A 12,704-nucleotide genomic window follows, 5' to 3' on the forward strand; every position below is an offset into this window, starting at 1 on the left:
GTAACACATTGGCAGTTCCCCCACCTGAACTGTTGAGAGTGACCGAAAGGTACTGTGGGGTTTGTGTTGTGACACAAGCTCAGAGCCGGGATCGGAAGCACAGGTTTAAGAAATGTGAGCCTGGGGGGGGGGGGGTGGCACCTGGGTGGCTCAGCTGGTGGAACATCCGACTTCAGCTCAGGTCATGATCTCATGGTTTGTGAGTTCGAGCCCCGCATTGGGCTCTATGCTGACAGCTCAGAGCCTGGAGCCTGCTTTGGATTCTGTCTCCTTCTCTCCCTGCCCCTCCCCACATGTGCTCTGTTTCTCTGTCTCTCAAAAATAAACAGATGTTAAAAAAAAAAATTAAAAAAAAAATGTGAGCCCGGAGAAGGCTGATGACTCCTTTACCAGGCTTGCCAGGCACCAAGCTCTACCAGCTGAGCAGAAACCGAGTCAACCAATTAATTTTCTCCAGTGAGCAGAAAAAGCCAGCCCTGAACTTGGCCCAAAAGCAAGAAGAGGAAAAGGCGAATCCATGGGAGTTTCTAGAGAGGCTCGCAGCTCTTTGCAGGCAAGTTCATGAATACAGGCCCTGCCCTGACACCCCTGAGCTGGTCAGGAGGGAAAGGAGGCCAGAAAGCCCCAGCTCCAGCCTTGGAGGATGTGTTTCAAAAAGAAGAGAACCTTTCGTAGCTTCTGAGCTACTCAATGTTGCAGAGGAAGCTGCCTAATGTGGACGCCTAGTCACTTAAGTCCCTGTGACCCTTGGGAAAAGGAGAATGGAGCCAGAGAGAGGTCTGACCAATCATCCTGGCTTATTACAGAGAAGGGCTTTTAGAGAAATCGCTAGGGAAACTCATTTTGATTAACAGGTAGTTCAGGGCTTCTTAACATTAGTGTCAGGGGAGTCTACAACCCCCCCTCAAACTGAATGCCCAGTTACAGGTCTACATACATTTTAAAGGAAAGAGAAGCATTTGCTTTAATCAGATTTTCAGGCAGTTAAGAGCTACTGGTGTAGATACATAAATACAAAGCAGAGTTTTTCTACGAGAAGATATTTTTCTATTACCTGAATTCTAGTTCTCAGAGTATGGCACTCTGGTGACATCATCACCCGGGAGCTAGTTAGAACTGCGGATTTGCCCCCCCCCCCCCCATGTACAGATTGAGACACCGGGCGGGTGGGGGTCCATGCAGCTGCAAGGTAACAAGCACTCCAGGTGGCTGCTGCATGGCTCTAGACCCAAGTGCACCATCTAGTGGTCACTCGGGTGCATGGCAGGCAGAGGATTTGGGACATGCCCTGACCCCGCTTAGGCCTCCCCAGGTCAGGTCAGGTCCTGCTGTGATCAGGGAGAGAAGCAACCTGACTTCACCAAAATGCGCCAAACTTCCATTCTTTCTGCCCAGCTCCCCCCCCCCCCCCACTGACTTTTGGACCAGCTCCTTCTTTCAGACCAGTTCACTGAGCCAAGATGGTCTGAGCAAACAGGCTCATGATGCATCATCCCCGTGCGAAGGTAGAGCGGCTCCCGGGGGATCAGCTGACTGGCTGGAAGTCCTGGCACAGCTCAGCAGGACCAAGAGATGGGAATAACCTTACTGCTGCTTTAAATCCGGGTCTTATTTTTAGAACGAAGATTAGAGTTCTGCTAATCTGCCTTTGACATGCAAAGGTCACATAGACATTAAATTGGGTCCAAAGCAGGAAATGGATGAATAAGGGACAAGTTCATTTAGACATAGAGCCACAAGCAGCCAGGAAGTGGGTATTCTTCCTCTCCTGGGGCCAAGAGATTTGGGTCACTCTTGACTGCCACACGGCAGGCTTTGCCTGCCTCCAGGACTTGCCCCACAACTCTCCCAGGGAGACCACCTCCAGGGCCTCTGACCAGGACACAGGCCACACGGAGAGACTCAGCCCCAGTTTCAGGGCTCCTCCCTCCCTTGGCACCCTGGGAACTGGGGTCGTCGGCTGCCTGCTGTCCCTCTTGAGGCCACCCGTCCATACCTGAAGGTCCTTCGGACGGCTGGTGACCGGGAGCGGCAGGAGGAAGAACAGGAACTAGAACGACTGCGGGAACAAAGCTGCCGGCCGGCCTTGCTGGGGGGGCTCTGGTAGGGGCAGTGGTCAGAGCAAGGGGGGCTGACCCCCGAGTCCTCTTCTTCATCGTCCTCCTCCTCCTCCTCCTCAAGGAGGAAGCTGCTCTCACCACTGCTGCTGCTGCTGTCCTCAAAGACAGTGTCGTATTCAGGACTCTTACAGGAGGCCAGGTCTTCGTCCTCCAGGGCGCTCTCCAGGAGCCCAAAGTGCTTGGTGAGGCTGGCGCGGATCTCGTGGTCTCGCAGTAGCACACTGTCCTTGGCGGGGGCGCTGGCATCACGGCTTCTGTCTTCCTCCCTGTTGGAGGCCTGCACCTCGGCCTGGAGGGCCCCTTGCTGAGGCCAGTCCTCAAGGTGGACCCCAGACGGCTCCCAGGACCTCAGCACCTTCCTCTGCAGGGCGCCTTCTGGCTTCAGCACCTGGCAGTAATCGTGGTCTCCGAAGGAACAGGAGAAGGGGCGCTTCTGACCAGTCTGGGAGGCTGGCTGGGCTGTGGCATGCCGCAGGTGGGACAGGAGCTCGCTCCGCTCTGGGTGCTTCTTTGGCAGCTTGTGGGCAGCCCCTGCGGCGGCCTCGAGCTGGAGGCCCTCCAAGCTGGGAAGGCTGGGAGCTCTGTCTTTGCCTGGGCTGTGTTTGATGTCTGGCTTGAAGGGGTCCTCCTCTGTGGGCTTGTACGGAGGTGTGGTGGGCGGGGTGAGTCCTAGCCAAGCAAGAGAAGAACCGTGTGAGGTGGAAACGGGTCACTCCTCCAAGGGACAGAGGGTCTGGTTTGGGATGGCAAATAAGCAGTGAATGTACCACCACATTCCCAACCCAATGAATGGCAGGCATCACTAATCGAACACCGCACTGGTGGCTGAGCCTGAACGTGGCCTGGGACTCACGCAGCCCACGGTTAGTTCTTGAGCTGGCATGTGACAAAATCCACTTGCCATCCCTCTGTAGCCCGGCAATGGTAGCCAAAGCCTCCCGGTCATTCGAGATATCTCCTCCTGCTCTCCATCCAATCATTCGACCAGCTCTCCCTACTGTTTTGATGTCTCCCCAGGGAGCTTAAAGGCAGGCACCGCAGGTCAAACCTCCCACCTGGATTGGACCCCCACAGTGCCATTAGTGCTCCTGCATCTGACCTTGGCCTCCATCCGCCCCAGTGCAGAGGGAACTTGCTAAATGCCCGAGATCTCTTCCAGTCTGGGGCTCCTGAAGCCTGCAGGATCAAGCTCAAACTCTCAGCCTGGCATCCCTCTCGGCCTTCTGTGATTGCTCCTTCCGGCCCCTCCTCCACTTCCGCGATGTGGTGATGCCAGGCGCACCTCTCCTCAGGAGCACCTAAGGCTTTCACCCTGGGTGCCTTTTGCTCCTGCAGATTCTGTTGCCAGGGATCTACTTCTCGCTGCCTCCTCTCTCCAGCCTCTGCCTATCCTGCGAGCCCGGCTCACAAGCCCCCTGCTCTGGATGCCTTGCAAATCTTCCCAGGCCACACTCCCGCCCTGCCCCACCTCGCCCCTTCCTCCATGCTCTGGCGCTCTCGTACGTACTCTGAACCAACGCGTCTGCAACAGCACCCGTCACGGTGGGAGCCTGTCTCCCGCATAACACTGCGGGCTCCTTCGGGGGAAGACGTGTTTCCTCTCCCTTAGCTCATGTGCGGCTTGCTGCAGCTGACCGGCTGACTCTCCCCCTTATAGCACCCTCATTAGGTATCCCAAGACCCTGTGCAGCCCGAGCAGCGGTGGCAGGGAGGGCTCAGTGGGGCGCCCCCCCACAACTGCCCGAGGGGCTGTTCAGGGTGGGGGACTCGTTGCCAGAAGTCATACCAGCTCCCCCGAGGGCACCCTACCAGCTGAGCCCCTGGCTCACCTGCCGTGCCACAGAGCTCCACCGTCAAGGTCTGCTCAAAGCTCTTCTTGCCAAAAGGAGGGTCACTGGTGGGGGCGGGGAGGACAGAAAGGAAAGAGGCCAGTCAGCAGAAGGCTCCACTTCTCCCAGCATGCAAGGAGGGCAAGGGGACACCATGACAGAGCCCGGCTCTACTGCCCACAGAGGTGGGTGCTGGGGAGTTTTCTGGGAGACCCCCATCCTGGCTTAGAGGAGTTCAAAGCAGCCTATCGCTCTTGGAGGACACACAGGAGTAATCTGCTGGAGGGTGGAGACAGGACAAGCATCAGCACCCTCCTTATTTTACAGACCTGAGACCCCGAGTGAGGAGGAGACTTGCCCAGAGCCACGGAGCATTATCACCTTTCCCCCGTGAAGAAAGTAATTCCTTCCCTGGTTCTGAAGAGGACAGCTTATGAAATGGCCTGAACCGAACCCTTAATTCCTTACGTTCCTGGGCCTGCAGAGACCTCCCTTCTAAGGGAGCCCGGCTACCAAGGGATCCACACGGCAATGAGGGCAGGGGAATGGGGGGCAGGGGCAGGCTCACAGGCTGATGAACCACCCAACCCCCACCGCCATACACACACCCAACAGGACACAGACTTATGAAATAATAAACCACTGATTTCCAAAAATCTACCTTTGTGACAAGGCCAGCATGAGGCACCTGGGAGAGTCTGAAAAGAAGACGAAAAAGAAGAAAATAAGATTCCCCAACACGTCATCACTACCAGATGTTTCCCTCTGGAGGAGACCCCGAACTTCCACTGGTACCAGGCAGAGCTCCCTTCAAGCATGTGACCCAAAATCCTCTGTCATTTTTAGGGAAGGGCAGGAACAACTCAAAGTCACCGTCATTCGCAGGGTCTCAGCAACATTAACACCTGGAAGACTACTCAAGGTTTGGGAAAGAGCAGGTAGGTACGAGAGCGACCCCTTCTGGCCAAACAGTATAGTACAGCAGGGTGGGGAGCCCCAGGGAAGGCCAGGGGCTCAGGGCTGGTCCACAGATGGATGTAGGACTCGAGGGCTGAATGGACGGCTCAATCTCTGTGCCTCAGTTTCTGTGTGTGCAATGGAGATTATGACAGTACCTGCCACACAGGCCCCCTGTGAGGAGTCACTGGGGATAAGCTGTGTCAAGTTTTAGACCAGTGCCTGGCACAACAAATACACAATAGATACCTGTTATTACCAGCTCTACCATTGTTACCATTTAAAATTCAACGTCATTAGGGGCGCCTGGGTGGCTCAGCCGGTTGAGCGTCCGACTTCGGCTGAGGTCATGATCTCACGGTTTGTGGGTTCGAGCCCCGCGTTGGGCTTTGCACTGACAGCACAAAGCCTGGAGCCTGCTTCGGATTCTGCGTCTCTCCCCGCCGCCCCCCCCCCCCCCACCGCCCCACTTCTCTCTCTGCTCCTCCCCTGCTTGTGCTCTCACTGTCTCTCTCTCTCTCTCTCTCAAAAATAAATAAATACACTTAAAAAAATAAAATAAAATTCAACGTCATTATGGAGCTAGATTTATAGACTCACTCCTTTCGTCACACCATCACCCAGGACGTCTTCTTTAGAGCACTTAGCACCATTTGTAATTATCTTCCTTTTTTATTTACTTTGTGATTGCCTGTCTGCCCCACTGAAACAAAAGCCCCATGAGGGCAGGCATCTCGCTCCGTGTTCATTAAGTGGTGCCTGGCCCATGCGTGATGAAAAACTCAGAGATGTGTGGGTGATTTCTGAAGATCCGCCCAACTAGCCCATTGCACAGAAAGGGAAGTCGACAGCCGGAGAGGGGAAGGGACTTGCCCAACACAGGGCTCCTGGCTCCCAGCGCAGTGGGGTATGCCACACCCCATCCCTGCCCCCTCTCTTACAGACCACCGACTCCGACTACCTCTGGAAGGGAGCCGTGGGCAGCTGGGGTCCTCATCCGTGTCCCCACACCCACTCTCACAGGGGCTCTCCAGAGCCGGGATCTGGGGTCCCCGTGGGAGCTGCTGGTCTTGACCACTGTCCTCATCCGTGGGGCTGCCCAGCGCCCCCTCCATGTCGTAGGCCTCAGGAGCCAGGTGCAGTGAGGACAGAGCTCCTTGGGGCTCTGCAGGGACCAGAGACTCATCGGAGAATGTCAGCCAGGGGCCCAGCTCCGGGTTCAGTCTCCTGGAACGCCGCACGGGGCACACGGAACTCTCTGGCTTCCTCCCCAGCTTGGTCCACGGCAGGCCTCTGCCCGGCCTTTTCCGGCCCCATTCCTCCTCCTCCTCCTCCTCTTCCTCCTCTTTTTCTTCCTCCTCCTCCTCGTCCTCGTCCTCGTCCTCGTCCTCTTCCTCCTGCTGCTGCTGCAGCCTGGCCGACCGGCCGGCGCGTCCTTTCACCTCCAGCCGCAGCGGGCGCAGGCTGGGTCTGGGCCCCGTGTTCCTGGGAGAAGCTGTGATCCTCACCTCCTCCACGGGGGATGGGTGGCCAGGGGACGCCTGGCTGTCTTTGGGGGGCCTGGGCCTTGGCCGGGGCGTGAGGGAGGCATAGACAGGTGTGGCCAGGCGGTAGGGTTTGCTGACGTCACAGAGGACATCTTGAGCCAGAAGTTCCCTCAGGATGGAGAACTCAGCCCAGGAGGCTTTGGAAGGGTGCTGGGACCGAGGCTGGGGCTTGACCTGCTTGGAGGGGCTGCTGCAGGGCTGGGGGGCTGGCTCTGGGGCCTGTGGGGGCAGCTTCCTCTGGGGGAGGCAGTAGGTGTGCATGTAGCGAATGAGCTGCACCACGGCGTGCATGTCTTCCCGGGAAACCTGGGTGCCGGGACGCGCCCTGCCCGGTGCCGGGGAGTCCTGGGGCAAGGCTGGAGCCGGCTGGGGGCTCGGGCAGTCCTCACCGGGTTCCTCATCCTCCTTGGCTGGGAGCTGGGGGCTCAGAGCGGGTGGCGGCTGCAAGCCCCTGTCTGGGGAGCGGGCTTTAGTCTGGGGGCAGGACGGCACCGAAGTGAGGTGCCTATGCAGTTCCGTACAACTCCGGCTCTGAGACTGCACCGTGGGGACCTTCTTGTCTTGGGTGCCGTCCATCTAGAGACAGAGAGAGGCCAGAGTGAAGAGGGAGGCCCGCACTGCCCCCCTCCACTCTGCCCCCCTCCTGCAGCCACTGGCCAGGCCCCGTGTGGCACCTGGCAATGCTCAGGTGATAAGGAACAAAGGAGCGACCGGCCTCCTAACAGGCCTCCCATCCATAGATTTCGCCCTCGTGGGTTCACTGACAAAGCCCTCCTCTGACCACCCGCTCCCCTGAGCTATACCCTTCGGTAATGGCACCTGGGCCTGGGAACAGGGATTCACTGTAAGTGAGGGTGCCGGAGATCTCTCTGGGATAATGGGAATGTTCTAAAACTGAGCTGTGGTCATGGATGGGGCGCCTGGGCGGCTCAGTCGGTTAAGTGTCCGACTCTTGGTTTCAGCTCAGGTCTTGATCTCATGGTTTATGAGTTCGAGCCCCACATCGGACTCTGTGCTGACAGCGTGGAGCCTGCTTGACATTCTCTCTCTCCCTCTCTCAAAAAAATCAATCAATCCACCAACTTTGAACTGTGGTCATGGCTGCGCAACTCTGCAGATTTACTGAAAATCATCAAATTATACTTTAAAAATAGGTGCCTCTTATGATATTTAAGTGACACCTCCATAAAGCTGTTAAAAAAAAAAAAAATCCTGGTTCTGCCCGAGGGCATGGGATTGTGTTCAAGAGCCCCCTGCAGGAGTGTCCAGGGACCAGAGGGGAAGGACGGAGTGTAGGCTTTGAGCAACAGGAATGCTAGGAGACCACCTATGAAATCGCTCTTTGAAAGTCTTGGAAGATGGAATCCAAGGAGGAAAAGGGATCTGCTTCACTCCTTGGTGTTTGCGACAGAGCTTTCGACTCTCAAAGGGCTTCCCCCAGAAGAAAGGCAAACACCTTCTTGTGGTCTCCACAACCTGCAAGGATCTCATGTTTCTGTGTATCACCCGTTAGAATAAGCCCGCTGAAAGCAGGCCACACCTTCCCTGTCCCCGCTCTAACCCAATGTCTAACACGGTGCCTGAAACAGTGAGGTGTACGAGAAAGTCCAGGGCTTTTTCTAGAACCCCAAACTGGAAAGTGCCCAGCACACCAGCTACAAGGGCTGTGTGAGGCACAAGGAGGAAAACCCCAAGTCGACTGAACTTGACACCCCCTGATATAGAGCTGAAGGTTATACCCCTCAAAGCCCACCTGGGGGCCTCGGGAGATTTGGGGGCAGAAATACCTTAACACAAGGCCGCTGACTCTTGGACCTGAGGCCTGCCTGGCGCCAGGTGGTCCCTTCCTTCTGGGTATCGGAGCTTGAGGACGGGTGGGACGTGGCGAGGAGGAGTTTCTGCAGCTGCAGGAAAAGCAGAGAGGAGAGGAGCTGGGGGTGAGCTCTGCGGGGGGACACAGAGAAGCATATCTTGGGGAGAAGCCTGAGCCCAGAGCTAGCTTCTTGGGACTGAGCACGCCCTGAGCCTGGGTCATCACAGGACCACGGGAAGAAGGTATTTAATGACCGAGAATATGTTCTCAATGTACCAAGCACAGAAAGCAGACTGTCCAACAACAAAGACCCACACAAGTATCCCAACGAGATGTAAATCCTTCTCAGAGTTACTAACCCAAGAGGAAGATCTGTGACTTTGAGAAATCCAAACAGATCTTGGGTAATAATGTCTTCCCATTCTACTGTTAAAATATGACGTGTATACTTCATTGGGACGCTCCACGTACACCTGTAGCACTCACACGCATGCATGCGCACAATCTGGAAAGTCAGGCGCCACAGTGATTCTTTGGTTCGGGATTCCAGCTGATTTCCCTTTTTGTTCTCTTTGCTTCCCCATACTGCTTTGGTAAAAATTAATTTCTTAAATTAAAAAATTATACTTGTGAATGGTGAAAAAAATATATATACCACAAATTCTATGGGGTAGACAACTGGAAACAGGAAGACCTCCTGCCCGAGGTTCTCCTTCTTCCTTCCCAGAGGCAATTACTATTAACCACCTTCTTGTGACCCCATCACGAGGCGGAATTCAAATCACACAAGAATATACGTACGTCCCACCTCCCAACACACCTGCTTGGTTTTTTCACAAGTGGAAGCATGCTGGACTTAAGCTGGTCTGGCTTCTCTAATTTTTCTGTAAAAATTGCTGAGACTCTTACACTTCTGCACCCAGAGGGCAGGTGCATAGTGTATCCCAGCAGGAGAGCAGGGAGCGCAGCACACCTGCAAGTTCCACCAGGGATCCTATCGCAGCGAGACTGAGAACAAGTCGGGAAGCATGATGGGTTTTCACTATGGCACTAAGTGTCTCCTTGAGGGATATGGCCGCCCGCAGCCCCCACCCCGGCCAGGTCACCCCAGCAAGGAGTGCCAAAGGTTCAGGAACCAGAGAAAAGGCCATTCCACACTCCACCAGGAGCTGGAGGGTTCCCACCACTCTACCTAGACCCCAAACCACGCAGGTCTGTGATTCTCTGACATGGACAGGAAAAGATTCTTGGGCTGGTGGGAAGGGGCCTGGTTCTGGCCCAGCTCAGCCCCGCTCACTATGAGACCTCAGTGAGTGAGTCCTTTCCCTCCCAAGGCCTTGGTTTCTCCATTGGCATAATGGGGGGAAACTACACTAAATTGACTGGTTATTAACCTTTTTTGACTCAGGAGCCCCTCTAAGAATACAACCGAAGCTGCTGACCTCAGAAAACTGCAGGGACATGTAGAGGTTCATGGGTCCCGGTCAGTCCATTGGTGGACTCTTTGGGATCCATGGCTCCAGGTTAAGAACTGGGCATCTAGATAACTTCTCAGGGCCTTTCTGAACCCTGTCGGTATGCTGGGAGTCTAGATGGTGAGTCTGTTTCCTGTGTGCCTAGCACAGTGCCTGAAACAGAGGTGCTCAGTAAACCTGTGTGGAATGAAGGCAGTCTGAGGTGTGGGAGGGGAAACTACCTGTGGCCAGCAGGGGCCGCTCTCTGCCTCCCTGGGGTTTGATCCCTCTCCAGAGCCCTCTGCACTGAGACTTCCTCTCGTTAGTACTAACGGGTCAAGCCAGAACTATTACTTAGATAGTATTTATTGAGCAACTTCTAAGTACCAGGCACTGTTCTTAGTGCTTTACATGCATTATCTGCAGTACTCCTCCTATCAGCCTTTGAGATAAGCACTATTATTTGACCCCACCTATGGACCAGGAAGCTGAGTCAGAGAGATTAGGTGTCTAAAGGACAGGAAAGCATTAACTAACCGGTGGGGCTGGGATTCAAACCCAGTCTGATTTCAGTCTGACAGGAAGCAGGACCCCCATCAGCAGAAGCCACAACGTGGGACTGAACATAGTCTTGTGCCCAGCATACAGCAGGTGCTTACTAAATGTTTCACACTGCTTTGGGGGAACTTGAAGACAGTGGGAAAGGAGGAAAGGGGTCCTGGACCAGGGGTCTGAATACCAACTTGCTGTGTGACCATGGGAGAGTCACCTCCCTGCTCTGGGCCTCAGTTTCCCCATAGTTATACTTGACGGTCACTACGGGCCTTTCTACTCAAACTCTCGATGACCTAAGACCCTCCCCAGCTCAACAGGCTCTGATTTTCCAGCTGAGTCTTGTCAGGCCCTGGAACCTCAGCGCCAAGGTGAGGAGCCCAAGATAGGTGAGCATAGCTGGGCTTCACACACCCCATGAAATCCCAGCCTGAGTTAGGGACACCTGCTTTCAGTAACTTGTGAGGTCTGGACTCCTTCGAGAAGGTGATAAAAGCTGAGACCTTCTCCCCGGAAAACTGCAATTTCATGTGCACATTCCCACATTCCACGTATACTCATACAGACGGCATTTAACTTTTGCTGGCGGGGGGAGGGGGGGCCATCAACCGGTCCAAACTGTATGGAGGGCCATCTGGAAATATCTGTCTAAACTGAAAACTCAGGTAGCTGTAGACCCAGAGATTCCATTTCTAGAAATTCATCCACTTGAGAGATTCCATTTCTAGAAATTCATCCACTTGGATGTGGCAAAGGCCTGTCCGGGGCACTGACGGAAGCAGTATTAACAGTAAGAGCTGGAACTATGTCAGTTTCCACCAACTTGGGGACGAGTAAAGTAAGCAGTGGCACATCTTCACAAAAGAACATTAGGTAGCTAACAAAAAGTATGGAGCAGAGCCACCTGTGCTCATCTGAGTTTAAGACACCCAGTTCCCTGAGAAAAGGTGCAGAGCAGCATATAACATAGGCTCCCTTTTGTAGTAAAAAAAAAAAAAAAAAAAAAAAAAAGGTGGAAGAGGAAAGTCACCAAACGGATAGGTAACCATGGTTACCTCCAGGAAAGGAGAACGCAGTTGTGAGATGGGTAAGGAGGTTTTGCTTTTAACTCTCCACATCTCCTGCTTGAATTTTTACTGTGTATGCAGGTATAACCTTAAGGAAAACGTTTTCACACGTAATTTCAAGAGCTGACTAATCACGGAGGCCAATCCATAAAATGCCAAAGGACCTACGAGGTGCAAGTAGAGCCTCCATGGTTAGGCCAGCCGTACAGGTGGGAAAGGTGAGGCCCCATCTAGGCTGCCCGCTGTGCACCCCTGTTGTCCGAGATGCAGGGACACCCCTGCCGGATCGGGAGCTGGTTCCCCTACACCCACCACCCCTGCAACCACACGCCATATCCCAGGCCACGGCCATCACTTCAGTTAGAAGCAGGTTCTCACCAGTGAGAGCTCGTCCACCTCAGGCGCTGGGGCCTGGGGCCTCTCCAGAGAGGGGCTGGGACTGGGGGGTGCAGATGAGGGGTCAGGCGAAGCCGAAGTACAGGATGGTGCGTCTCCACCGTCCAGGGCCGGGAAGGCGGCCAGACCCACGTCGTCTTCGGGGATGTCGTCCAGGGTCTTGGTGAGCGCTGCCAGGAGAGCTTCATTCTCGCTGTCGATTATCTGAAGTGAGGAGCACAGGTGGAGCAGAGAGGGACACAGTTAGCCAATGCCTTGGGCTCCGCACACGCAGCACCGTCAGCCCCCCCTTCCAATCCCCTCCCATCCTTCCCCAGTCATCAGATGGCTCAGCGTTGCCGGGATAGCAGATGCCGAAGAAATATGTTATCGACTCCAGGAATCACAGAAGTTTGCGAGCAGGCAGCAGGTGATGCTGGAAGGAGCCTTGCCCTGGGAGCCCCGCTCCTAACTCTGCTGCTCATCAGTGTGCAACCTTGGGCACAGGGCTGTCCACCTGAGACACCTGGCCCCTTTACCAAGGACAGCAGCTCTATACCACGGCCTCCTGCATCCAACTCCTGGGACGCAGCCCCCAGCCCCTGAAGCTGGTCTCTCTGCCTCTGAGAACAGCATCCACCACAGCGTCCCAGCCCCTCTGACTCTGGGGCCCAGGCAGGCAGTGTATACGCTGGAAGCTTCAGGGTTGGCCATGACAATGACAACCACAGCAATAAGAAAACCACTACGATTGCCCAGAGGGTTTCCAGGCCTCGCTCACCGCTCAAGAGCGGTCAGGAGCTTGGGCTCTGGAGCTGGGGTTGAATCCCAGATCCCACACTTACCAGCTGTGGGTGCTTAGGCAAGAGCGAGGAACAGAAAGGCTTCGTGAACTTTGCCTCAGGTAAACCTTATAATAACCTCTACCAGGGGAGCGCTACTCTAATCTCCATTTTGCAATTGGGGAAACTGAGGATCGTGGAGGTTGAA

General features: G+C 54.9%; 1 protein-coding gene across 1 annotated transcript in view; it reads right to left on the bottom strand.

Annotated features, from left to right (window-relative positions):
- Positions 1 to 12,704, bottom strand: part of PPARGC1B (PPARG coactivator 1 beta) — a 49,856-nt gene that overhangs the window by 13,662 nt on the left and 23,490 nt on the right. Inside the window, exons 5-10 of the mRNA XM_047076876.1 lie at positions 11,718 to 11,939; positions 8,241 to 8,357; positions 5,868 to 7,029; positions 4,611 to 4,647; positions 3,950 to 4,014; positions 1,997 to 2,789 (exon numbers count right to left, since the gene is read on the bottom strand). Coding sequence (XP_046932832.1) covers positions 1,997 to 2,789; positions 3,950 to 4,014; positions 4,611 to 4,647; positions 5,868 to 7,029; positions 8,241 to 8,357; positions 11,718 to 11,939 — 2,396 coding nt within the window. The remainder of the gene's footprint in view (positions 1 to 1,996; positions 2,790 to 3,949; positions 4,015 to 4,610; positions 4,648 to 5,867; positions 7,030 to 8,240; positions 8,358 to 11,717; positions 11,940 to 12,704) is intronic.

Source organism: Lynx rufus, unplaced genomic scaffold, assembly GCF_022079265.1.
Source record: "Lynx rufus isolate CCGP_SWC_20201006 ecotype Redwood Valley unplaced genomic scaffold, mLynRuf1.p SCAF_1, whole genome shotgun sequence".
Classification (NCBI taxonomy): domain Eukaryota; kingdom Metazoa; phylum Chordata; class Mammalia; order Carnivora; family Felidae; genus Lynx; species Lynx rufus.